Source organism: Coccidioides immitis (genome assembly GCF_000149335.2).
Source record: "Coccidioides immitis RS genomic scaffold supercont3.1, whole genome shotgun sequence".
Lineage (NCBI taxonomy): Eukaryota > Fungi > Ascomycota > Eurotiomycetes > Onygenales > Onygenaceae > Coccidioides > Coccidioides immitis.
In genome coordinates this window covers 5,748,214-5,773,638 of record NW_004504310.1, presented here as the reverse complement: position 1 = coordinate 5,773,638, position 25,425 = coordinate 5,748,214, and the positions used below count along the sequence as shown (strand labels likewise).

Below are 25,425 nucleotides of genomic sequence, written 5' to 3'. Positions count from 1 at the left end.
GCACTTGGTGTACGGAGTACGGGGCATGAGATATCCAACTTATTACGGAGAACAGAGTCAGACGAAGGCAAAAGTCCAGGGGTATTATTAATCCCGATTTCACAGCCCCCCGACAACAAAGCGGTCTATATCAACAACAGAAATCCATACCAAAAAAAAAAAAAAAAGGAAAAAAAAAAGGTCAGCATCATGAATGCATTCGATCTTCTTTGATCAATCCCATAGAAAAGCCGTTTACGCCATGCCCATGACAAATAGCAAACCGCTTGAGGCAATAACCCGAATATCTCGATAATAGAAACAATTACAGTCCCTGCCGTAATTGTTCCGCAAGGCGCCTCTTCCCAAACTCCCAAGCATTCAGTAAGCCCTGTTCCGAGAGATCGATGCTCTTCATATTCGGCGCATCTGGTGCTGGAGCTTTGCTAACACGCGAGGCTACCACAACCGGATCCGTCTCCAAAATAATTCCGTCGTCCACAATCTCATCCACTGCAAGAGTAACAAGGTCGTAATTTTCTACAATAGTGCGTTTATCGGTAGAGCCACTAAACAAAATGAACTGGATTAGTCGCAAATTCGCGCCCCCAAATGGATTCTGGAGTAGGAAAGCGGCAAATTCTCACCCGAGCAATATCGCCAACGCATCCCTTAGCGAAACAACCACACTATACAGCAAAACTTCATTTTCCTCCGCACCGCCAATAACATATATCATCACATCACTCTCCATCTTGAAAACAACCACCCTGTTGTCATACAGCACAATGTCGCTGGATTGCTTGTTCGTCTTTTCCATTAAACCCTTTTCAAAAGCTTTCTGGTCTTTCAGGGTAGGATACGGGTTTGCACCGGGATAATCGACGGAATTGGGTGGAATGCCGGCGGGGGGGTGTGGGGGAGAGTAGTACTTTGCGAAGATGCGCGACGAGTCGTCCGTCGACATTATGAGGATCGCATTGATAGAGAAGAGAGACAGAGGGGCCGGCATCTTGGCTAGCTGTGTGGGGAGTAATCTCGGCCCTCAATTGGTAAAACTTGCAATGATCGAGAATTATCTCACCTGGCTACAGAGCAACACTGCCGATGTCCAGGCGAACAAGCAACGTGGTTGATGCTAGTCACGTGAACGTTAACTTAGCCAACTAGCTAGTATCTTATCAGATCAGCTCCATTCGCTTGTGAAACCACCGCCGAGCTCAAAAACGCATCTCCATTCATCATATGCTTCCCAAACCAAATACTCATCAGTCCGCCAACTGTCATACGGCGAAACTGGATAACGGTTATGTCCAGAAAACCTGCCTGGCTGCTATATGCTCTCAACCCCGCGGGTTTATAGCAATATGTCCGTGCCTTCTAGGATGGAAAAAAGACCCAGGCTCTCGGTGCGTGGTATGGTTGTACCAGATTCCCAAAGACGAGTCCCAGTAATTCATGCTGAAATTCCTTATAATAACGTACCGAACAAGACCTATACCGAGGTGTGAGGATGCTGATTAGCGCTGTCAAAGGTCGTTCCACAGGTAAGAAAAAACATGTCATCATCCAGCGGCACTCAATCAATGTTTAGGCAACACGGAGTAGGAGCAATGCAAAAAATCATTGCTTACAGTTATCTTCTACTTCCGACACAGCGGATTCAACTAGCCCAGTTGTGTTAACCCCCACGCCTTCGGAGGTTCACCGGGGATGTACGCAGCAGTTGTAAGCAAAATGAATTTTGTAGAAAGTTTGTATATTATATAGTCCTAGATCAAGGGTATTCTTCAAGCTGGAAATGTAAACCAAAGGACTGTCAAAGTTGCAGAATATATATAAGTGGAGGATGGTATAAAACAGACATATGCGGGACACAAAACTTAGGAGCCTGAGAGACATTGTTTGTTGCCGAAGGTCACACCGGAAGCAAACCATGGTGTTAGTGCAAATACCAAACACATCGCAAGAAATCGTCTATAAAAGCGACTGTAGGACAAAACTCAATGGCGGTTAAGGCTTACACCTTGTCGCCGTTAGCCCCGTTGAGTCCAGATGCCCGTTTGCCGTAGAACGAGGGAACTTTATATCATCCGTGTAAGGTTCCAATAATGGATTCGTTTCACATAAGTAGGAGGTTAAGATTAAAATATAAGCCAACGAAGACAGTTCCGTCACGCATTCCAAAAGATTAATAGAACATATCGTAAATAAAATGGCATAGCATCCTCCGATAGATAGACATAATACCGGGGCATAAGTGGGTAGAATCTCGACGATCAAACACTCAAAAAAGGAATTTGGGTATCTACCGGTTTAACTGGTCGTCGTGTTGGTAGAATCAACGGAGTTTGAAGCTGGGCGGTTGAACCAGGAAATCCAGCTTGCTCGATTGGCCTTCTTTCGGGCCGCTTCTTCATCGTCCGGAGACTTGCCGCCTTGGTCTCCGCTGTCTAATTCTTGGTTCTCCTGCACGAGTCTAAGAGGGCGCAGTTTACTTTGTGTCATCACAGCTCCAGTATAGTTGTTCATGCCAGAACTATGTCGAGGTGGAGAGGACGACGTTCCTTGAGAACCGATTTCGCCGCTGCGATCGCTCATCACACTGTCTCGCTCCCCGCCTCTGCTCGACATTGAAGCTCCCTGTCCCGAGTTTCGCTTCGAAGTAAAAGAGCCAGAAAAGAACGGACCTTGTGACAACGTTGGGCTGATGCCTGGACTCATAGGACCAGAGGGGGGAGACCGCCCAGCGGGCCCACGATACATCTGACCGACAACGTTGGCTGCAGCTACCCCGTCAGCTTGGTCGGACCTTGTTCTGCGGTGCTGAACTGTTCTAGAGCGGTTCAGGGGGATCCTTGGGGCGGTTTCTGGGTTTTCATGGGGTGTGGGATGCGAGGTCGCAGGAGCTTCTTGGGAGGTGGTAGAGTGCATCAGTTGGCTGACAGGTCGAGGCTTTGGCCGCGTCGATTGTCCGGCCATTACCGACTTGGCACGTTGGAGGAAGGTCGGGGCAGTAGCTTCGTTCCTTTCTGGGGGAGGTGGTGGTAACTCCTTATCCAACTTCGCAGGTCTGGCTGGGGGATTACCGGGGACATCGTTGTCGCTCTTGTCTAAGATATGTTCAAATCCTTCGTGTTGCAACAGACGACCAATGATTCTTTCGATGTACAAGCTCAAGGCCTTGTTGTGATCTACCTGGGTCTTCAGTTCAGCTTCCAGGCGACGTCGCGACTCCGCTTCACCTCCTTCTGCGGCTGACTCGAGTTCATCGGCTAGGGAGCCGGATCCAGTCGCGTTGATCTCGTTGTCAGCAGAAGCTTGGTGCATAAAATCTCCCTTGGTAAAATCCCCATTCAGGGTCTTTTCGCTCAAGAGTAACTGGTAACTCTCGTTGTCTTCCATCAAGCGAGCATTGGCCATGCGGGCCTCGAGGAGTTCGCGCTCCAGTTCCTGCTGACGGCCACCACCCATGTTTTCCATCTCGATTAATTTGATCTGCGCTTCTGCTAGCTCAAGTCTCAAGGACTCGATTAGCTTATCCTTTTGCAGAATTAATTTCGAGTTGTTCCGTGACGGGCTGCGTTGTAGCTGTGACGATGGGGCGAACTGGCCATTCTCGACATCTTGAGAGGAGCGGTTCCGGAAAGAGGCTAGACTAAAGTCAGCAAACAAAATTATTTTTGGATTCGTGCTATGGGAATCTCACGAGATCGAGATAGATTGCGATCATTCTCCACATTCATCCGCAGATCCTTCTGCGAAATTGTTTCTTTCAGGCGCTGAATGGTGGACTGGAGCTCTTCTTCCCTGGCGGCATGAGCTTCCTTGTCCTTCATCATAGCAGTCCGCTCCGTCTCATAGGCCTGTTCCATTTCACGCAGCTGGCGCGACAGCTCTTTAACCTCATCATGTAGGGAATTGATTTTGCCATCCTTTTCATGCGCCTGTTCCTCGAAACGTGTCTGTTCTCCAACCGCGTCATCTAGTCGCATTTGCAGAACCCCAAGTTGCTTGCGATACTGATCAGAGACGGTTTCAGCCTTTTGCACCTGTTGTCTGAGTTCGCCGATAAGCGTCGAGTTTGCGGCTTTCGCATCATCGTCGGGAACATTATTAGGGTTCATAAAGTTTCTCGGAACACTGCTCATGCTTAGGTTGGAGCGGCCGGGCGGCCTTCTTGCAGCTGCGCGAGCAGAAACGGGCGCAGGAGATTGTCTTGTGGACGACGACCTTCCAAGGCCGTTGGGCGATCCATTGGGCGACGAATGGTGATTGTCACTCGAAATACGGCGAACTCCGTGGGACGACGTCGGGTTAGATTGCTTTTTTAAAGAGCTCGCCATAGCGCAACAGCCACCGGCAGGAGATGTATGAAAATCTTTGGTTTCAACTCGGTTGCTGACTCTGTTTATGAACTGGATCGCACTGGCGGACACTGTTAGAGGTCACTAGTGCAATTCTTCGAGAAAATGTTCCCCGTTGCTGGGGTTTCGCGAAATCTGGCGACCGGGGCGTGGTGCATGTGCATGCGGTAGTCGGTGAGGGTTCTTAAGTGGTGAACGAAGACGGTTAGGGTAACGCACGGTGAACTAAAGGTCTCAACAGTAGATGCTCTTTTAAAGAGAAGCCAAATCAAGGCAAACGGCCGACACGAACTTTTGAACGGTCGACTGTCGGCTTGACATGTCAGCTCCTTATTGCTCATTAAAGTTGTTGGTAACATTACGGGACTCTCCCAGACTTTAGCGTGGTTTCAAGTGCTTACCCTGTACTGACGTGAATTACACGCATACATGGAGGCCCTCGCCCGTTTTAAAATACATGACGCTCACTTTTCACTGACAGCCTCGTCACATGCACAACCGCAGGTGGATGGGCATCGCCGCATCCGTCACTGGCAGAAGAACACGAGGGTGGGAGACTCTATTTTCGTGGAGACTTCTCTTCTTCTCCTTTCTCTTTGGCGAGCGTGGCATTGCCGCTCCCGAGATGTGCCCAAGGAGCCCCAATCGCCGCTTTGCTTCAGCTTCAAGAATGAGGTTGAAACTGTCTCATCTATGTCTGCTGTCCATGGCTGTTGATGGAAGAGCTCTTCAGCCATTCTGCTTCAACCCCGATGGGAGGTAGCCCCGCAGGAGAGTGGCCAGATGGCGGGAGCACCAGCCCCGGGAAAAGAAACGCCCTTGAAGTGTTTGAAATATGCCGTCAAAGGTGCCTCGCGGGGCGTCTGAGATTTCTTGAGCACAACAACCCCATTCTTGGGGCAGTCCAGCCAAACAAGGACAGTATGAACTTCTCCTGGGCCGGGGACCTCTTCTTGATATAGACGCAACACGGACTCTAATAGACCCAATAACCTGCTTCCAGTTCGGTTCCCCCCAGGCCTGCCATCGCAAACGGCTCCCAGCTCAAACCTGCAGGCCTGGCCCAATCTAATGACACACCATCCGGAACAGCATGTACGAGGTTACCTCCCACTTATGCGATTTGAAGAGTTGATATATGCGAGTGGATATGGATAATGCTTTTGACAGAAGAAACTCAATCCGTGGCTCATTCTTGCTGGCACTCAAAATTGCGGGCCGCAGAAACAACCCAGCTGTCACCGTCCATTGATACATTTGGATTCTTGCTCACTGGAAAATCTCCCATATCTCCATTTTGGAGGGCGCATCGAATGGCACCACGCTAGAGTCTATCTGCCAGTGAAGCCACTCGAGGAAAGGACTTCAATGACTGAGGAATAGGACAAGATAACGAAGCTAGGAGAGCAATTGGAGAAGTTCCGCGTAAGAGCGTCAACCATAGCAGCTTTCTAAGCCCCCATACTTCAGGAGAAACGCCCAGGATACGTATCAAGAACCCGATAGCAACCAGAACTGAAAACATTGTACCGTAGGGATGTCTTAAGGGGCAGGGATCCCTTGCTTGTATAAAATTTTTTATAACCGGTCCATTAACGAGGGCCCAAACAGTGTCTACTATGAGCCAGGGTTGGTGGTATAAATACTGATGTGGCCATCCCAGAATAAAAATCCAATTGGAAAGGAGATAATAACTTGCTTTGGCCAGGTTCGCTTGAAATGCCGGAAACCTACGTTAGAAACATCCCAACTTAAATAAAGCAGATCAACATTGATTGCTGATCACTGAAGTAGCTCCTGCCCCTGATTCCGAACCTGAGGAGGGACAAGGAAGAGGTACAACGCCAAAAATTCTAGAAGCATGAGGCTTGACATGAATTTTGTTCCCGACTTTGCAATTGTATGCAAACACAGCGCTATGTAGGACATTGAATCAGGGGTCAGACCAGTGCATTGAAAAAGCCCATCGATGCTCCAAGGGGCTATGTTCTGGGGCTCTGTGATGATGTAACTCAGTCTCTTGAGTGCGTTTCTCACCAAGCCTTAAGTTGTCCTCAGGCCAACTGCGGTGCTGACCACAAAACTCTGGCTGTTGGATTTTAGTGGTGGCTATTATTGGCAACGAACCGGAATCCAAATACGTGTACGGAGTACTTCGTACAGAGTGCAAATACATTTGTCAGTGGCAACAATGAAATTTCATGATTTCGGTCATCTGTTTCGGCATAACATGTTCACAGGGACTGAGAAACACCTTGTAATTCAGACCTTGTCAGTCGAGTTTAAGCCCTTAGGACCAGTCATCCAGAAAGGCGTTTTAACACCATCGTTGGGTTCACACTGCTTTTTGCCCCAGCCGCTCCACATGGTTGAAGCCAGATAATCCTTTTGGGACTCCCCTCTGTTGTACAGGCATAGCGGGTAGAATCAGGTGGCTTAGAACACCTGCTTCCAACAAGCTGCAGAAGGCTGCGTGGTTCGGTCACAGCAAGTTATCTGTTTGCACAATGGAAATGTAGCGATTCCCTCGATCAGGCCGAGCTCCCAATCTATAAATAGACAATTATCATCGCGCCCTCCATTCCCACGACTTGACGCTGCCGAGTTTGATGTCAAGACAAAGCGGTGCATTAGTAATCAACAAGTGGGTGGCGGCCCAATCGGGAAGTTAGGGCACAGGGTTCCGCCACAACACGCAGAGTCGCTAGTGGAGAATGATTGGAAATCAAAAGACCCGAGATTTAATTCCTTTGACGACGACGGCGACGACGACGTGTGTGTGATCTTTCGCGCCGACAACTCCCACACACCCCCTTTCCATCCAGCAATCTCGTTATCTGTTCGTTCGCAGGAAGTGCAGGTTTCTTCGACCAGAATCAGCAAAAATGGCCCGTCGTCCAGCGAGATGTTATCGCTACTGCAAGAACAAGGTTGGTGTGGCCCGGTTTTCCCAGCGACGAGAGCGGTGCTTTGTGTTTTGTTGCCAGGGTATTCTTTGGAAGATTCTACAGTTGTCGTGGATGATAGAGTCTTCTTTTTGGTGGGATGGGATGGTGGTAGATGGGATTTTGAAGAATGATGCCATGGGGGAGTTCTTGATGATAAGAGAGCTAACACATCGACTTTTGCTTTGATAGCCATACCCCAAGTCCCGGTTCAACCGTGGTGTGCCAGACCCCAAGATCAAGATCTTTGATCTTGGTCGTAAGAAGGCCAACACCGATGATTTCCCTCTCTGCGTGCACATGGTCTCCAATGAATACGAACAGCTCAGCTCCGAGGCTCTCGAAGCTGCCCGTATCTGCGCCAACAAGTAAGACACACACCCGCTTACTCTCAGCTATCTCGATCAAAGTCACTAACATTTAAACCTCTTACCAAAAGATACCTCGTCAAGATCTGCGGTAAGGAAGGTTTCCATCTCCGCGTCCGCGCCCACCCCTTCCACGTCGTCCGCATCAACAAGATGTTGTCGTGCGCTGGTGCCGATAGATTGCAAACCGGTATGCGCGGTGCTTTCGGCAAGCCCTACGGTGTCGTTGCCCGCGTGAACATCGGCCAGATCCTCCTCAGCGTTCGCACCCGTGACTCCAACCGCGCCGCTGCCATCGAGGCCCTCCGTCGCTCCATGTACAAGTTCCCCGGTCGCCAGAAGATCATTGTTAGCAAGAACTGGGGTTTCACTCCTCTCCGCCGCGAGGAATACGTTCAGCTCCGCAAGGAGGGTAAGGTCAAGATTGATGGTGCTTATGTGCAGTTCCTGAGAAACAAGGGCAATATCGAGGAGAACATGAGACGGTTCCCTGATGCTTATGAGAATTTATCTCAGGCGTAAAGGTTCTCTTTTTTGTTTAATGAAAGGAAATTATCAATTGGGGACAGCGGAACCAGCTGATTTGATGGATTGTTTTTTATTCTGAGATGATATCAGTGCGTTATGGTGCCATCAATTCAAGTTCGGTTTTTGCATCCTCAAAAAAATAATACGAAATGATTTTCCAGGTCTTGGTAATATGATGGCTAAGTATGAAGTATTGTGCCTGCCTCTGTATGCTTCTGGCTTTGGTAGCAGGGCTTTTGCGGACATTAAAAGCCTATACTCGCCAGGGGAATGGAAACATTAAGGTTACGAAGAGGAAAAATCGGCCAGATCTATAGGAGCGAGGCTGGTGCTATTTCAACAGATTGGAGATCCCTGGACGAAAAGTACATGATGGGGGGAAGCTTTAGGTGGGTTTCAAAATATATCAGAATAGCAACTGCAGTAGCTGCCTATGCAAAAGGCAGCATCCATCTCTGGATTTATTAGGTGTATTTTCTGAGCTCAATGTTGGGCCACCCACATCCAAGGACCCAAATATCATCGCTCGTGGTCTATCGGCCACTGCCATGTCACGTCGTAATCAAAAGAGGGCATAATAACAATACAAACAGTCCCAAGAAGATGCGCTTGAGATCAAACATCTCCCCAGCTTCCCATCCCACTAGCACCACCGACGGTCACAATAGCACTCCCGCTGCCTACACTACCACCGATATCCCAATAATGTCTGCTAGACCCGCTCCCGAGCGGGCCTTTTGTGGAAGAAACAAGAGTGCTCTGGCTAGCGCAGCTTGAGCTAGGGCGACGAAAATGCCGAAAGAGAATTGGCGTGGATGAAGAGCCGGCATGATGAGAAGTAGTAGCAGGGGTATCAATCCTGCTAGCACGAAGACCTGTGCCGGAAGAACTGGTCTGCCAGTGTCTTAGAGGTGGTCGATTCGAACGAGCATGTGCGTCTGCTCGTGCCACTAGGGGATGATGTTGTCTTATTATAGCTGCGCGATTAGATGCACCGTGGTCTCCCTGTCCATTTGGGGATAGAGGTTTGGGAGTGCTAGTGCCGTCATTCGAGAAGGGGACCTTGCCAGCAAGACCTTTGCAAAGGTAGCGAAATACCTCTCCGATGTCTAGCTCGCGCTCCCAATACTCGATGTCTTGCTCTGGTTGTGGAAAAGGTGGTCTCAAGTGTCCTGCCAAATTATTATTCGTAGATGGTCGTACTTCGTTGGCTGAGAGAGACTCTTCCTCCTCAATGCCCCATAGAGAAGCGTGATTGGGCCCGGTATTGTCCTGAAGGGTTGGATTAAAGATTGGAGATATTTCTGAAGTAGCATTCTTACCACTACCGTAGGATGCGGCCCTCGATGGAATAGGTCTCCGTCGAGAAGGTAACGATGACGCTCTGGAGGCCAGTTTGCCAGCAAAATCACTGGACGTCGATGAACCTGGTCTTACATATGTCGTGAAAGCGCCGGGGTGTTCGCAAAGTTGATGGACCAAGATACCCAGCTCTCTCGCAATGCGGTCCAAAAGTCTTTGTTGCCACATATTGTCACCTGACGAAGTTGAGGTCGCATTCTTCAACATATCATCAAGGACCTTGGGCCTTTCGCTCTCTACCCGAATGCTAGATTTCGAAGCGGCGGCTGTTGATTCGCTTTGCTGGTTATGCGGGTCTTCAGATTGCCGTTGCTTGTTTTCTTCTTCGGAGCCTTCAGCAAGAGCTTCACCGAAGATTACAGCAAGTATGGAATTATCAATACCAATTAAATCTCGAATCACCTTACGTGTGATCCGTCTCCAGAACGATTCTTCCTCTTCGGAGCCTTTCTGAGATCCTTCAGGAGAAGGGCGCGGAGTAGCTTCATCAGCAACAGGCTGGATTTCCGGGGTGCTCTCGACAGCAACGCCCGAAGGCTGCCGAGCAGAGCCTTGGGTAGCACGACTCAACCGGTTCGCCCGACTATATCGTCTTCGTCTCGTTTCCTTTTCTATTTCCTGCAACAGTGCCCTACTCTGCTCCATACGCCATTGCTCGATGCGTTGCCATCTCTCCCTTTCCATATCCTGATTTTCCACTTCGTCAACAGAGTCCAGATGTCGCTGGACACTTGATCTCCGCCGGGGCCTTGTTTCCCCTCTTCTTCGAGGGTTAAACTGCTCATGCTGCCACAACTGCTCTTGAACATGTAAGTTCACTGCGGTAAAAGTTCCAAGACCATCGTGTGTAGGGAGCAGCGCGGGGTCACTGTGGTGTAATTGTGGCTCATCTGTTGCGGGCTCACAGGCAGTAGGTTCGCGAAAAGCGTGTAGCCCATCGTCAAGACTATCTAGCTCAGTGCCATCTTCATCCAGCAAGTCATCGTGTTCTGCATCCAGATCACCATCTACAGTACCAGAGTGCAATGCGGTACCTAGGGAACCGAAATCACTCAATCGAGATCGACCGGTTGTACGAGGAGTTCGGTCTGTAGACGTGGTATGCGTACGGGTTGTCGTCGAAGGAGCAAGCTCTGGAGAAAAGAGCACCCATTCTTGGGATTCCTCCTCACGTGGGTTGTGGTTTGAGGGGGTGACATCGATGGCGGGGGGCGCAGGACGAGGAGAGACATTCTGGAAAGAGGGCTGTCTCTGACGGACTTGGTTGGGAACGCGAAAAGCCATGGTAGACTAGTGGAGGATGTGAAAGGGAGAAAACCTCAGGAAGAATGGAAGAGGTCAGAGAGAAAAGAATGAGGTGAGAAACGCGATTTGCTTCGCAGGCTGGCGGTGTAGTTGACCAACTCACAACAGCACAGTGACGCAAACACAAGAGACCAGGTGGCTAAACTCTAGGAGAGAAACATCCAGGGCATGCTTTATATATTTCAGTGGTCATAACAATAGAGAAAGGGACCTTTAGGCCATTTTTATGAGAAGGGAGCAGTCATGCATCCAGCCATTCGGGGGCTGTGAAGTGGTTACTTTTGCGCTGCGATCAGGGATCTGATGATCAACGTTCCCCCCAATCAAGAGGAGAGCGACCAGGTGGCCGGCAAGATGAAACAGGAAGACTTCCTCACCACAATTACAACACACACGCCGGTTTTTAAACAGACTAAAACTGAAAAGAAGCTACTGAATAAATGAGGTCCTTAAATATGTTTCTGTACAGTCTGTTTGGTCGTGTCATATCCACCCATGACGCTTGTTGTCAGGTTACGCTGATGGGCAAGGCTGTTGTGATGTCAGACAAGACCCATCCCGTTATCACCCGCGGAACTTAATCACGGCCATCTCCACCACCATGTCGCAGTGATATCAGATTTCATGGCCCGGGGCCTTGATAACGTGTGCAAGTGCCACCTTCGCTCTTACAGTCCGGTAGGTATGGTTGAGAGGATAAGACTAGCGTTGACTGACTTGCTACGGAGTACTATGGGGGTTACTCTCTCCTGTTATCAAACAATGTGGAGTTGTAATCGTATCCCCAAAACCAAAACGCCACACAGTGCCGCGAATCGAATCCCCACTTCTGGCCCAAATGGCACAGACCGGGGAAGAGCAAGCATTGACGATTGTCGATATTCGATCGCTGTGGATCGATATGCGGGGTCTGTGCACCTCGACAGGTTGGAGACGCAGTAACCATGCGTGAGCACAGTTTTATTTTCACAAGGAACCCCTCTCATTCTTCCCCACAGCCCTGTTCCTGCTGATGCTATTATGGAATATCGAGGATTGAATATCCCTCTATTTAAAAACTCCACCTACGAACTTGCCAGTGCCTCGCCAATCCAGTTCATCTGCACAGCACTCACTCCACGGGCGTAGCTCCTGTTCGTAAACACATATTCATTGTACATTATTGCTTCGACCTTTCTCCCAAATAGAACGCTGGATGGATGAATGGCGACGGTTTGGTTCCCAACAATGGTCCTGTAACTTCCATCTGGGAAGAGTCTTGCCGTATTACACGCAAATCCGGCAAGGAAGCTCCTCAGAATTAAAACGGGATCATAACTATCGCCAGGAACTGGATTTATGGATAAATTCCGGGCTTCCTCGTCGCCTCCTTGTTTGGCATCGAAAAGTTTGGCTTGCTTGCATTGAGTGATAAGCTGCTTGCGGACATCCTAGTTCGATGACTTGGTTTAGCATGACCACATTTGACGTTTTGTCAGGCTGGATTTGATGGTACTGATGGAAAAGAAAATCAAGAAGAACTTATACATACCATAACAGCTTGCATAGCACGGTGCGACACCATATGCCTCTCCGCCCATGCTTTACGATCAGAGTTTTCTGCCGAATAAGCACGAACGGTTACCAGCATTGTCAGATGATCTCCCTCTCTGCGGTAGAGATCTCGGCGAGCCTTCTCGGCTTCTTCCTTTTTTTCCTCAGATGTCGTACCCAGGAAGATGTTCTCCACGCTCAAACACGAAATAATGTCAATGACATCTCGCAAGCAATTTTCTCCGTGATCTGCTGCAGCAAGCAAAACTCGCCCAAGCGGGGCAGTGAGAGGAAGTTTGGCAATCTGCCTTCCAATCGCACTGATCTTGCCGGTCCCCTCTAGTGCTTGGATGTTAAATAATTGCAGCAGGGCCTTTTCGATGGCATCTCGTGGAGGAGGTGTAAGGAAAGGAAAGCCCACAATGTCATCAACACCTCTTGCTTTCATAGTTAGAATCGCTTGACTCAGGTCAGTTCGTAATATTTCTGGAGTATTGGTTTCTTGTAGCGCCAAGTAATCCTTCTCAGTGTAGAGTCTATAACATTGACCTGGTGCCTCTCGACCAGCACGACCTTTCCGCTGGATGGCTGCAGACTTTGATATCGGCTTCACGAGGAGCGAATCCAGACCCAATCGAGTTCGGAACTGTTTCATCTTGGCCTTCCCACAATCAATGACATATCTGACTCCCGGCACAGTGACAGACGTTTCCGCAATATTTGTAGCTAGAATTATTTTTCTCTTTCTGGGTGGTGTGGGCAGGAACACACGCTGCTGCGCGGCCTGAGGTAATGCAGCAAATAACGGGACAACCAGCACCTTCGGCAGGGCTGGATCCATGCCGTGTGCATAGTCATTGACCATATATTCAAGTGACTCGACCGTCTCTTGCCCAGTAAGGAAAACGAGAATATCACCAGGTAGCGGCTCCTTGTAATGAATTTGAAATATCGTCTTCAAAGCGGCATCGACGAAATCGGGGACAGGCTCTGGAGAATAAATAGTTGTTACCGGAAACATTCTCCCTTTTATATGACACACGGCTGGCTCCATATGCACTCTTTTGACAGTTTCGGCTGGAGTATCTCCGTAGTCGCCATTCAGCTCCGCGTCCGAGCTTCCATTCCCTCCATTTGTATCATTGTCTCTTGCAACACCATCTCCAGAGCCTCGAATGAATCCCTCCTTAAAGAAAGCGAGTAAACTCTCCATATCAGCTGTAGCACTCATTACGACGACTTTCAACGGCACACCGCCTCTTCCCTCTTTCGTTCCAGAAACCAGATGTCTTAGGAACCCCAGTAGGAGGTCCACATTGACACCTCGCTCATGAACTTCATCGACCACAACCACACTATACTTAGTCAACCACGGGTCGCTCAACATCTCCTGCAACAACATCCCATCGGTCAAGAACTTCACTTTCGTGCTCGGGGACGTCGACGTGTCAAATCTCACAGAGTAGCCCACTTTGCTGGCTGGTGACGAATTTCCCAACGGCGTCCCCATTTCTTCCGCTACCCTCCTCGCCAAAGAGACCGCAGCGACACGTCTTGGCTGTGTGATGGCAACACAACCCCCAACCTCCACTTTAGTCCGTTTACCACCGCTCGGCGACGGGGAGCGAACCTTGACCGTCTTCGCACAGCACCATTCCTCATCAACAAGAAACTGCGGAACTTGAGTACTCTTTCCGCTACCAGTTTCACCAATCAACAGCATCACATCTGTCCGGCGAAGGTGTTGACGGATCTCTTCGGCATGCGCAAATATCGGCAGCCGTTTCCGTACTTCAAACAGCACTTTGGCTTTTTCCTTTAGGGATTGATGTCGCTTTCCCTTTTCACCAACATTGAGAGATGGTTTGGATATCCCACGTTGAGAGTTCTTTGTGGAGCTGCGGCCTTGATCCCCGGGTTGGTTCCCAGTTGACGTAGAATTGGGCTGATTCCCATCGCCCTGGAGAATGACTCGCTTGGCTGAATGATTTCCCTTTCCAAAGCCATCAACACTGTCATCCCATTTCCGCTTCTTGATTTTCTTCGGATATAACGCCGGATCTCTACTCTTGCTTGCCTTTTCGCTTTCCAACGCCATGGTTGAATCAATGCACCGATCCCACACGACGCATAGAAAGAGCAATTTAGAATCTAAATCATGATAACCCCAAGACGATGAAGAAAAGCCAACAGCAAGCAATTCAAAAAGAAATGCAGCCCGGAAAATAATCTGTAATGTTACTCCGTACAGTTGCCCGCTCTCTGGTCTCGTTGCGTGGGATAAGATTTTTCGTGTTCTGCTTGTGGTAAATTATCTTGTAATTACAATACAGATAACCTCACGGAGTGCTCTGTTGGCATTAAGGTTATCAAATTTTGGCGGCCTTTTCGGGCCGTCGATGACCCGCTCTCGGCCGTGAGGTCAGTTTGTTTGCCGAGCGCCGGCCTGAAGCTAGATCCCTGAGATGCTGAGGGGTGAAAAGGAGAAGATCGCTGCATTTTCATATTTCATTCTACCCTGCGGAGTAGTTTCATCTCATGTCCGTCTTGGACCTGCAAAAGATACAACAAGCACATTGCTTTGCCAACAGAGAAAGAAAAGCCCTAGATACAGATACAAAATATTGCAAAGTTCTTAACCCTTATTCAGCATCCAGTGGAGCCACTGGAGGCTGGTCATTGACCTGGATACCACCCCGCTTCTTCTCGTCACTATCCCAGAATGGGATCTTCCAGCCTCCTTCGCTCTCTGGTGTGGCCAGCCACAGTCTCATGAGATGTCTGCGGGGTGCTGGTGGCGGGTAGTCCTTGTATGCGGTGCGCGCGTGAAGGACGTGTGAGTTTGCGAGGAATTGGATATCCCCAACATCGAGGATCATGTGGAGCGAGAGTCTCAAGCATGTCTCCTCAAGGACATCCATGGCCTCAAGCTGGGCGGGTGAGAGTGGAGGAATGATTCCTTCATCGGAGAATCTGGTTAGGGAGCGAACATAGTATGGATCCCACCTTTTACGCAAGACGTCAGTCACCATGCTATAAAAGTTCGTTAGGGAGAGGTTCGATAGCTTACTTTGTGTAAACCCGGCCTTGCCCTCCGTTTTCAACATACATCACGCTGGCTCTGATGTATTCTTCTTGGCCGACGCTGGTCTCGCCCTTTCGGTCAACATACCAGATTGGCTGGGTGAGAGTTTCGAGAACGTCCGGGCGTTCCTTTGCGAGAACATTATAGACATGGTGCGATGAAATGAGATCAGATTCTCCTCCTTCGAGGGCTTTTGCAATGCAAAGCAAGCCGACAACGTCTCCATCATCGGTATGGAAGAATTGACTTCTCAAGGGATTAGTCGCGGCCATCTCAACTTGTTACTCAGGTTCACCTACCGAGCATTGGTTCTGTAAATGCGCACTTTGTCGATCTTCCCTGAATCTTCTCCAAGGTCCTTAACATGTCCAAGGACATGTCCCCTCCCGTTTTGGCTGACGAAGTATCCCAGGTAAGTTCCAATCCCCATATAAGCCACAGCAGATTTGTGGTTTCCCCATTCCTGAACTGGAAGTCCCTTGAAAAGAATGAAACCCTTTCCGTCGAGAAGATCATCCTTGAGGTTGTTCAGGAAAGCCGAGAAATTGGGGAGAGGAAACAAGGCCTAAAACAATACCATAGCAATTGGCATACTGTACTCATTGAGTTGAATGTTGTGGTGATCGGCCTGGAACTCACCTTGGTAATTCCCGTCAAGGGAATCCCTGCGGCAATGAACGAATCCGCAGCATGGCTCAATTCCGCGATTTCTTCGTCAGTAAACCAATGTGTCCATTTCTCAGGGCAGTCTTTATAATCTTCTGCCTTCCAGGCAGTTGGCCCCGTTATCTCCTTTGGGAACTCTGAGAATGGCTTCAGTTGGTCATAGAGAGGTGGGTGCTGCCCCGTGGTCTTGAGGCCGTCGGGGAACAAGTCCAACGGCACGCCGGGCTTCTCGGGCTGACGACCGACCGGAGCAGTCTCGTAGACAACTGGAGACATTTTTGTAGGGTACTTGGATGACAAAGAGAGTAGCTCGGATGAATTGGTTTCAAAAGCTCAGAGTGTCCGGGAATTCGTGGTTGTCCATGAATTGAGGGTTGACGACCGGGTGGTAGGACAGTTGGCTCATATATACTCTGGACCGTCAGCTTCAAAACAAAGGACGGAATCTCCTCCGCACTTCCCACTCCTGAAAATCTGGGGCGCAGAAGGTGGTGATCAGGGCCTGCATAAGATTAGTCTAGAAGTCGATCCCCATGTAACGCTTGATGCCAAATCCGCATCAAGGTAAAGATGAGCCTCCCCGGCCTTCATCGGCACCAGATCATGGTTAAGATACGATTTTTAATTTTCAAATTGATGCGACATAGGTAGGGATGAGGTACCTGGTACCCATGAGCGCGGAATGGTGACCAAGCCGGCACCCGCACCTCAATTCAAGACACTACTCGGCCTGAAGAGTGCAGTTTGGTGGTTCATGGCGATCAATCGCAGGATGAGAAACACTGGCAATCTTGGTGCTCTCTCTAGCATGCATTCTGTATTGACTGGTGCGTATTTAGCGCATCCATCCGCCCGCAACGCTTGTACTGCTACTCAGGCTACCCTTGACGCCACAGCTATGTCGGTGAGCCCTGGGTCGTCTCGGCCATGGGTTGGATGAGACAAATTAAGTGGGCGGGAAACGCCGAAGAAGGTCCTGGTCAAGGGAGGCAAGTTCGATACCGGCACTCTTCGAGCAAAACGCCGAAGTCTAAAGGCCCGAGGCATGAATAGGCCGCAGTGGTGTCGTAGTCGATGGTGGAGAAGGCTCAGCCGACAGTGCCATGTCGTCAACTACACATCCGTTGGCGTCATTTGCGGTGGTTCGCGACTGAGACGGCTCATCGGGCTTGATGTTCATTATCTCTACTGAGTCTGGCACGTCCAGAATTTACGCGGAAACCTTTTGTCGGGCATTTGTCGCAGGAGGGCATGTGTTGTATATCTGAATGAGCATTTCAATCGGATATCATCGCTTGAAGAGTGTTAAAAATCTACATTAAGTATGATCTGTCGGCAATTGCCAACTTGGAATCACAAAGAAACACCAAGCCAGGTAATAATGTACGAACCATTCCGCATGAAGCGCAAAGACAATACCTAGAAGGTCAAAGACCACATCCCATAAATGCCCATTGAAAATATAGCTTCAACATAATAGGCTCAAATCGCCGGCTGACGCGCACTGGTCCTGTACATCGGGGACAGAGCTCAAGCCATCGGCAACTCCTCACATCGACACCGTTCACGGTTCTCCTGCGATCTGCTCTTCCAACTTTTGCATCCGTGCCGACCGGGAAAGTCACGTGTTTCCGCGTTGCCGACCTCCACGGATGCAACTCGGGGGCATCGCCGTTATTACATGACACTGCACAGTCCACAATCATAGTAGACTTTCTTCCTCCCGCTATGCAGTCTGTACCGGATCCTGTAGGAATCACGTCTGACCATCCTGATCAGGTTTCCATCATAGTTGTTTTTCCCGTCGCACACGGGACAGGTATTGGCCATAGCATCAATCGGTCCGCCGACAGTGAACGGGAGGATCTTCGTGCCCGTGAACATTTGGCATTTATAAAATCCAGCGTCCTTATCACATGGTTGACCGATAGTGATCCATCGATGGTCGCAGGTGGGGGATTTAAAATAAACGGTGCGGCACATGGCTAGTGGAGACTTGCGGGCAAACTGGGGCTGCTGGGATGGCCTTTTCGGCGGTTATTCAACGGTAAACCTAGTGCTAAGCCTGTGAGGAAGGATGCGCACCACGTTGCCCTCTGCTCGGAAATGAAGGAGGTGGAAGAAAACGAGTATTAGAAGTGACTGCTGATAGAGTTCTATTGGGGGTTTTCCGGATGGGAGCTGCTGATAAAACAGGCCATGATATACACCAACAAACGCGCAGGCAGAAAGATCGGCTTCGAAAGCATTAACAGTGTGATCTCCCTGATGTTCGCGTTCACTTTGAAAGCTCAGGCCCATGAATTGCGTTGATCCCCTGTTGTTAAAGATAACAGTCCTTTTGGCATTGATTTCACCTTTCATGAATCACCATTGTCTTTGTCACCCGCGTCCTTGGTTGCCTGCATAAGCTCGTAAAGCTGGCCGATTTGCTGGTCTGGTAGACATAGCAAACTGTCAGTGAATGGATGGAAAAAAAAAAAAAAATATTTTCTGGGTTTCAAAGAGCGGAACAATAACAGACCGCTCATTTTCTCCAGTTTTGCTTTGTCCAACTTCTCGTCTCGCCATGAGTCACCTTCTAACTTCTGAGCGTATAGCTGCCACTCCGTCAAAAACCCAACCTAGCAGTCGTGTTAGTCAAGATTATAGTAATGCACAGCAAGATATATCCCCACAATATGTATAGGATTATCCACATTGCGGTGTGCGCGGAATTCAGCCTTCACGTATTCATCTCCCAACAGCCGTAGCTCCTGAGGGAGTTTCCGGTGCGCTCGCAGTAGACGGCGGTAGAGCAGAAGAGGAGGAAGAAGGGCAAGTGGTGGTCTCAGGCTCGAAGCAGAAGTTATCGTGGGAGAGGAGGCCATTCGTAGTACCGGGGCGAGCTTCATTTTGACGATTCGTTCGGATATCCAGACAGGCGCGATTCAACGTGCGATCAGGGGGTGGCCTTAGGTACTTTCAAGCTTGGGGATGCTGGTAGCAATTGTTTCGGTTACTTCTGATGAAATGCAAACTCTTTGTAGAGGACCAATTGTTAACATCAGCTTTCCGATAATTTCAAAGATATTTCGTATGTCATCCAGCTATTTAAAAAGTTTTCATGCACCGGAACAGAATATTTAGTCAGGTTGGAAGCTTGGAGTCGGGAAGCTTTCCGGCCAATCCAAAGTCTCCGCCCGGCAATTATTCTCTCCCATCAAAAGGCACTCCATCAGAACGAGGAGCCAAAACGTCCGGACCAGCAACCTATTCCCGGTTTAAGCCCGTGCGGCCCAGTGTGAGAAAAGAAGTCTTTCTCTGCCGGTGCGACTGGACAACGCCGTATCGTTTGTCCCGACGCTTCACCTCGAGAAACCCTCCAATGCTCCCCACGCCCTCAACGTCGCATGTGTGTTTTGACACCATCTATGAGCCCGCAGAAGACAGCTATCTCCTCCTTGACACTCTTTCTTCAAAAACAGAGGCAGAATGGCTTTCCAGCAAATTCAGTTCCCAGCCAAAGTCCCAAAGCACCTCACCGTTCGTGGTTGAAATTGGGACTGGATCCGGAGTAGTGCTAGCATTCGTGGCGGCAAATTCCAAACACATTCTTGGGAGATCTGACATACTGACTCTGGGAGTTGATGTCAATATAAATGCGTGCGCTGCAACGGCAAAAACAGTGCACATTGCGCTTGAAGAGAAGCGGAAACCGGGACACCAAAATGAAGGAGAGACCCGTGGCGAGTTGGCACCGCAGATAATTGCAACAATAGCGGGGGACCTATGTTCTCCTCTCCGAGCTGGAGCTGTGGACATACTCATTTTCAACCCACCTTATGTACCTACACCGGAGTTACCACCGCTCCCTTCCCCAGACCCAGAGACGCCAGGAATTGGTACTTCAAAATTTGAACAGGATTCCCATTTACTTTCACTTTCTTATGCTGGTGGTGAATATGGTATGGAAACTACCAATCGGCTTCTGCAAGACTTGCCCAAGGTCCTAAATCCCCACCGCGGAGTGGCCTACATATTACTCTGTGCCCAGAACAAGCCTGATGAAGTTGTGGCGCAGGTAAAAGATTGGGGATCGGGTTGGAATGCAGAGGTCGTTGGTCGAAGTGGTGTCAAAGCAGGATGGGAAAAGTTGGTAATTGTAAGGATTTGGAGGGAGACAGCTTCTTGAATTGGTATTATAGTGGAGCATCGCACGGGCTCCCTTGCGATATCGTCTCAAGCTTAGACATAGCTGTGAGATTGCAACGGCCATGCAATGCGAAGCTGCGGACCAGTGCTACGTTCGATTTCGTCCCTCCGACTTCAATCAGCGCTTCCGGCGACTGAATTGGCACCTCCCGCTGGCAGTACACGGTAACCCCATTCCCTAGCCGCTCAAACACCCACGAGACACGCCAGAAAACCGCGACTTGCAACTGCAGAGCAAACCACCTCCATATAGCCGTTCAAGAGTAAACCCGGATTCAAAAGTAATTGCACTTTTGCACTTATAAAAATGGGCGTGCGATCTTGCCCACAATTCATGTCTCCAGACTCAAAAAATGTTCCTTTCACCAATCGCAAATTAAAAACGGAAACGAATAAACACGCCGATTATAAAATATTGACCCCCATCCACGGTTTAGAAACCACGACCCCTGCCGCGCCCTCTCCCTCTGCCACCCCTACCTCTCGGACCGCCTCGTCCACGTCCACGATCCGTTTCTTTCTTCGCTTTATTCTTGGGTTTCGGAGTATCATCTATAAGGAGGGTATCCAACGGTAGACTATCTGGAAGAATGAAATATCGAATCGTAGAACCGCGGATGTTGATTGTGTCGAGGGATATCGGCTCGCGGCCTTTGGGCGTCATCTTTACCGTGCGGAGGGCAGTGTTCATTTGTGGAGAAACAGACGCAATCGTTCCATGTAGTATTGTGCCTAGTAAAACCAAAAACCCCGTCAGCATGAAGAATTGCGGAATTGAGGCCGCGCTTCAACACCGCTCGTAGCTCGCGCAGCGCAAAATTGGGAGAACGGGACGGGATTTGAGGCGTGGGGAGAAACGTGTATACCATTCTTTAGTTCGATTGTGACCGTTTCATTGGCGCATTTCATAAGAAATCTATTTCAGGCGACATGTCAACCAGTAAGAACTTTCTAGAGAAGAATATATGACCATTGCCAGAGAGATGATGGGCTCTTAGGGATTGGCTTTCATACCGGACAAGCTTCATGATGCAAAGGAGTTTGACTGCAAGGTCTAAGTACTTTTCTAACGAAAGCCGTAAGACTTCGGAGTACAGAAAAAAGGATATCCTTTTGCTTGGGGAAGGATGCGTTCTTTGAACCAGCTTGAGCTTCTGCTTCAACACCCGAGCCAAGTTTGGAAGTCAATCTGGTGATCACGTGATCAAACCTTTCCCGCCAGCTGCAAATTGATCAAGAGACCTCTGTGATAATTGGGCTTTAAATAAACATATCAGCTGGTTATTGGATCTGGAACGCTTTCCCACAGCCTGGCTCTTGATGGATGCACTAAACCTAGTAACTAGATCCCCCAGAAACAAAGTGACAAGGGCGTATTAACTCCCCGGCGCAAAATAGATCCAGGGGCAGACGTACATATCTGCCTACCACCCAAGGCATGGAGTCGAGATGGAATTACTTTCATATTATACAATGAGAGCCACCTACCCATGGAGCTTTTGCTGTGAGAATATAGAATCCCATCCTTTATAGGCCTACTTCAGGGACGTATTGGAGTTTGAATCTGACAGAACACGATACTCACTTGACTGTTGATTGAAAGCTGCCACAAAAATTTCGATCAAGCTTTTCTTGATCTATTCCCACAAGCACGAACTGAAAATTCACAAACTTACCCTGCGTTAATGTGCATTCCATCTTCTTAGTAATGTATAAGAAAAGAAAAGAAAAGGAAGTAAAGGGAAATAATACTAAGGAAGAAAGAACAACGAGAAACAAATTGAAGGAGAAAAAGAGATAGAAGCTCAAGTATGCAAAACCTCGCATACCCAACCCACAAGGCCCCTCAGGCTCTGTGTTCCCCGCGTTGAAGAGGATGGCGACGATGACGCCGCTGTTGACGAACTAGCTATTGAAGGCATGGCGAGAACTCTAGAGGGCACTTCTATGCATTCCACAGAAGATACAAACGAGAATGTGATTTTGATTTCGGGCGCTGGTGCTTTGTCGTGGCTGCGGAATTGCGATGCCGAGCCTAGACTGCCATCCAGCTCATCCGGACCATCGAAAGTGAAAATTTCAGGCTCGGCTGAAGATGACTGTCGCCGCTGAGACTCGGTGCGGTTGATAGCAAGGACCTTAGCAGACGTCCTGATTGACCGAATATAGATTATCATATTGCTTCCGACAGTAACCGCAGATGGTAGCCCGGAGAAATTGGAAGCCGGAAAAGAGGCAATAAAGCCAGTATGGAAATAGGGCTGAGCAACCGGAAAGGGAGCATGGGATTCTGCCGAAGATTTGAAAGATGCAAGGATCATTCCTTTGCGAATTCTGCCCAGACAAGCATGTGGGTTGACAGGATCGATTCCAATCGTCCCAATCTGATGCTCGTAAAGAGACTTAACTGGCTGTCTGAGGTTTCGGACGCTGACGATACGGACTTCTTGCCAGTACGTTTCAACATGAGTCTGAGAAGTATGATGCTGTAGCCTCTGGAGCCGAAGAGATGTAAGGTTATCAGGGAATGATTTACTGCAAGTTGCCCTCGGCCGTTGGCTAAGGTTATCACCAGCTTTGTTTTCTAGTTTTGAATCCGGCTGCAACGGCCCAACAACCAGGCAATCTCCGACTGAAATCATACCTCGACGAATACGGCCACAGAGTATTATTCCTCTGTCGTTTCGATGGTCATTCTCGCTTGAAGCTGAATAGACCTTCGACAGTGGCATCTCGAACACATCGTTGATGTCGAGGATCTTCTCACAATGACAATTCCGAGCCATGGCGGTAGGTTTGGGTGAAGAGCGTCGAGGGAGTGGCAGAGAACGAAGTAAAGCATGTAAGTGGCCAATGCCAGCTCCTGTCACTGCACTTGTAAGGACAATTGGAACGACGTCTTCAATAGCAACATCATTGATCGAGGCTATTGCCGAATCAACTATTTCTTGGTCACTTGCGGATATTTTTTGGAGATCAGGGTTGGGCTTCGGGATTTCACTGGAACGATAAAGTAAAACAGGCTTCCTCCCCGCTGCTTTAATAGCAGATAAAATCGGGCTCAAGGTACGCTTCACAAGCTGGGTTCCAAGATCGACTTTTGTAACGACAAGCACAACAGGAAGATCCAATTTCAGACATAGATCAAGGTATGAAAGAGTCAGGTCGGCTTCGACCATCTCCCCTCGCTCTGCACTCCTCGAACCATCTGCGGGTGTACAAAGGCAAACGTAATGAGGTTCCCAACTCATCAACCCTCGAAGGGTTGACTTGCTATATCGGAGAGACCCTGGAAGATCAGACAGGAAGGCGAGCCGGCCACCAGCTGCAGTCGCATGGATATCATTCCAGGCACTAACATTTCCAGAAGCGTAATTGACAACACTGGGGGTTTCACCCAGGACACAGCCCCCTTGTGCAGAATATCCAATCAATTCCTGAGCAACAGAGCTTGTGACTCCCGAAGCAATTTCGTGTGGATGCTTCAGGAGACTAATCCGGATTTTCCCTCGCCCATTATCGAACGATGATGTGGATAATATCCCCAACAGGGAAGATTTTCCGGCACCGAAGGGGCCAACGAGAGCGACATATAGCTGCTCGGTAGACCGCGAGATGTCAGGCACCTTATGCATTAGAGCCATGTTCTCGGTCTCGGATTGTAAAACATCACTTCCCGGATGCTGATCGTCATCGTTTCTTAGATCTGGCCGTACCAAGGCTTCCGCCACCCATAGCTTATCCCTAACCGTCACGGGGTTATGGTTATCCGTTCCCGATTCAGCCCACTCACAATACCCCACTGCAACCTTTCTCAAAACTTCAACTGTACATCCCAGGCTCGCGGCCATAGCTCGAAGATTGACCAGACTTTCTTCGAGCTCGTCTTCAGCCAGTCCAACGAAAGTTCCGTCGTCAGAAACTCCTATTTCATACAGGGCACCCTGGCTCTCTTCAAGCCCTGGAAGGAGGGGTGCTAAAGCATTTGGAACATTCAGCGTGGGAGTTGCTTCGGGCAACACGGGCAACACTAAGTCCACCGTAGTAGAAGCTGAGTGAAACGGGGAAGATTGCTGTAGACGCCATAGCAGCTGGGTTGTAAGTTGATGCAATCTATGCTGCCTCGTTTGGCTTGACGACGACAGTGGCTTGGACGCTGAATCCAATTGCTCCACGTCCTGCGCTGATTTAGAATGATTTGAGCCCGAGATTAAACTTCCCGTTGACAAAGAGAGAAAAGAGCGGCGAGAACGCAATAACAAGTGCAGTTTGTACTCTGTCGGCCCATCCTGAGGTTCAACATCGAGCTTCGAGATGCCATGGTACGTCAAATAGCTGGGATCGCTGGGATCCGGCGCAGTGGTATCATGTGAGCCAGTACTCAAATATCCACTAGCGGTCTTCCGGAGATTCGGGGTGGTTGATCCTGGTGTGGACCAGGGAGAAGACACCCTTGGAGGGTCCGGGTCGTAAGTGAATACGGAAGCCATCACCTGTTCGTCTGCAACAACGGACCTTCTTTTTGTCTCGATACTTTAAATGACTTTTGTATGTACGCTCATAAAAATTCAAACTCGAATCGAAACTTTTGGGTCAATAGCATTTCCTCAAACAAACAGCAACCCTTGGTACTCATTGACCACACCTTAAGCGTATGTGCCAGTAGGAATGGAAAAAGCAGAAGAACTCAATAACGGTGTGTATATAGCAAACTCTAGGAAACTGGTAAGATATCTGGGTCATTTTGAAGCAGTGGTCAGACAACTGTAAAATCGTTCCGTCGCCTCTTTGGGCAAACAATATCAGTAGACGCAATAGGGTGAGCGGTTGGATGGTTTGTTTTCAACAGAAAGAAACCATCGTCACTTTCAGCTCAATGTATACTCGGAGAAATGAAGATTGATTTAATCTCATGGAGTGGTTTAAGCACGCCCCATGATGTTGAAATAGATATATTGACTCTGGATGCTATGGCGACGTTGGCCTGTCTTGACTCACTCGCCGGCTCCACTTGCCGCTGAGGTGGCAAGCGCAATCCAGAAAGGCGTTTTCATTGGCTGAGTCGACGGAACGCTGAGTCATCCAATATCTCT

The 25,425-nt window shown here is 49.1% G+C and overlaps 11 protein-coding genes across 12 annotated transcripts; 3 read left to right on the top strand and 8 right to left on the bottom strand.

Moving 5' to 3' along the window:
- Window positions 1–55: 55 nt before the first annotated feature.
- CIMG_01031 (coatomer subunit zeta) lies at window positions 56–1,059 on the bottom strand. The gene is made up of 2 exons (XM_001247259.2): window positions 627–1,059; window positions 56–548 (listed from the first exon to the last, which is right to left on the bottom strand). The coding sequence occupies exons 1-2, from the start codon at window positions 989–991 to the stop codon at window positions 305–307; spliced, it is 609 nt and encodes a 202-aa protein (XP_001247260.1). The 5' UTR covers window positions 992–1,059; the 3' UTR covers window positions 56–304.
- Window positions 1,060–1,721: 662 nt separating this feature from the next.
- CIMG_01032 (uncharacterized protein) lies at window positions 1,722–4,484 on the bottom strand. The gene is made up of 2 exons (XM_001247260.2): window positions 3,689–4,484; window positions 1,722–3,632 (listed from the first exon to the last, which is right to left on the bottom strand). Exons 1-2 carry the CDS (start codon window positions 4,323–4,325, stop codon window positions 2,296–2,298), a joined length of 1,974 nt encoding a protein of 657 aa, XP_001247261.2. The 5' UTR covers window positions 4,326–4,484; the 3' UTR covers window positions 1,722–2,295.
- Window positions 4,485–7,093: 2,609 nt separating this feature from the next.
- CIMG_01033 (60S ribosomal protein L10) lies at window positions 7,094–8,349 on the top strand. Its single transcript, XM_001247261.2, has 3 exons — window positions 7,094–7,276; window positions 7,484–7,659; window positions 7,731–8,349. Exons 1-3 carry the CDS (start codon window positions 7,232–7,234, stop codon window positions 8,179–8,181), a joined length of 672 nt encoding a protein of 223 aa, XP_001247262.1. The 5' UTR covers window positions 7,094–7,231; the 3' UTR covers window positions 8,182–8,349.
- A 150-nt stretch (window positions 8,350–8,499) lies between these two features.
- CIMG_01034 (uncharacterized protein) lies at window positions 8,500–11,309 on the bottom strand. The gene is made up of 2 exons (XM_001247262.2): window positions 9,933–11,309; window positions 8,500–9,872 (listed from the first exon to the last, which is right to left on the bottom strand). The coding sequence occupies exons 1-2, from the start codon at window positions 10,831–10,833 to the stop codon at window positions 8,803–8,805; spliced, it is 1,971 nt and encodes a 656-aa protein (XP_001247263.2). The 5' UTR covers window positions 10,834–11,309; the 3' UTR covers window positions 8,500–8,802.
- A 253-nt stretch (window positions 11,310–11,562) lies between these two features.
- Window positions 11,563–14,629, bottom strand: CIMG_01035 (ATP-dependent RNA helicase). Its single transcript, XM_001247263.2, has 2 exons — window positions 12,386–14,629; window positions 11,563–12,284 (listed from the first exon to the last, which is right to left on the bottom strand). The coding sequence occupies exons 1-2, from the start codon at window positions 14,483–14,485 to the stop codon at window positions 11,919–11,921; spliced, it is 2,466 nt and encodes an 821-aa protein (XP_001247264.2). The 5' UTR covers window positions 14,486–14,629; the 3' UTR covers window positions 11,563–11,918.
- Window positions 14,630–14,864: 235 nt separating this feature from the next.
- CIMG_01036 (taurine catabolism dioxygenase TauD) lies at window positions 14,865–16,548 on the bottom strand. Its single transcript, XM_001247264.2, has 4 exons — window positions 16,112–16,548; window positions 15,772–16,037; window positions 15,458–15,718; window positions 14,865–15,393 (listed from the first exon to the last, which is right to left on the bottom strand). The coding sequence occupies exons 1-4, from the start codon at window positions 16,412–16,414 to the stop codon at window positions 15,030–15,032; spliced, it is 1,194 nt and encodes a 397-aa protein (XP_001247265.1). The 5' UTR covers window positions 16,415–16,548; the 3' UTR covers window positions 14,865–15,029.
- A 272-nt stretch (window positions 16,549–16,820) lies between these two features.
- CIMG_10669 (uncharacterized protein) lies at window positions 16,821–18,274 on the top strand (the record flags this gene model as incomplete). The annotated part of the gene is made up of 4 exons (XM_012358857.1): window positions 16,821–17,042; window positions 17,109–17,312; window positions 17,666–18,126; window positions 18,196–18,274. The coding sequence occupies 4 exons, from the start codon at window positions 16,821–16,823 to the stop codon at window positions 18,272–18,274; spliced, it is 966 nt and encodes a 321-aa protein (XP_012214280.1).
- On the bottom strand, window positions 18,273–19,205 carry CIMG_01037. 2 transcript variants are annotated; one of them, XM_004445785.1, is made up of 3 exons: window positions 18,817–19,205; window positions 18,663–18,762; window positions 18,273–18,575 (listed from the first exon to the last, which is right to left on the bottom strand). In XM_004445785.1, exons 1-3 carry the CDS (start codon window positions 19,030–19,032, stop codon window positions 18,499–18,501), a joined length of 393 nt encoding a protein of 130 aa, XP_004445842.1. In that variant the 5' UTR covers window positions 19,033–19,205; the 3' UTR covers window positions 18,273–18,498. The 2 variants fall into 2 exon arrangements, with proteins under 2 accessions (XP_004445842.1, XP_004445843.1); XM_004445786.1 differs by having other exon boundaries at window positions 18,838–19,179.
- A 300-nt stretch (window positions 19,206–19,505) lies between these two features.
- On the top strand, window positions 19,506–20,514 carry CIMG_01038 (S-adenosylmethionine-dependent methyltransferase; the record flags this gene model as incomplete). Its single annotated transcript, XM_001247266.2, has 2 exons — window positions 19,506–20,276; window positions 20,326–20,514. 2 exons carry the CDS (start codon window positions 19,506–19,508, stop codon window positions 20,512–20,514), a joined length of 960 nt encoding a protein of 319 aa, XP_001247267.2.
- Window positions 20,293–21,468, bottom strand: CIMG_01039 (small nuclear ribonucleoprotein Sm D1). The gene is made up of 3 exons (XM_001247267.2): window positions 21,347–21,468; window positions 21,199–21,248; window positions 20,293–21,064 (listed from the first exon to the last, which is right to left on the bottom strand). Exons 1-3 carry the CDS (start codon window positions 21,358–21,360, stop codon window positions 20,766–20,768), a joined length of 363 nt encoding a protein of 120 aa, XP_001247268.1. The 5' UTR covers window positions 21,361–21,468; the 3' UTR covers window positions 20,293–20,765.
- Window positions 21,469–21,889: 421 nt separating this feature from the next.
- CIMG_01040 (uncharacterized protein) lies at window positions 21,890–25,257 on the bottom strand. The gene has a single exon (XM_001247268.2). It carries the CDS (start codon window positions 24,820–24,822, stop codon window positions 22,138–22,140), a length of 2,685 nt encoding a protein of 894 aa, XP_001247269.2. The 5' UTR covers window positions 24,823–25,257; the 3' UTR covers window positions 21,890–22,137.
- Between the last annotated feature and the right edge of the window lie 168 nt (window positions 25,258–25,425).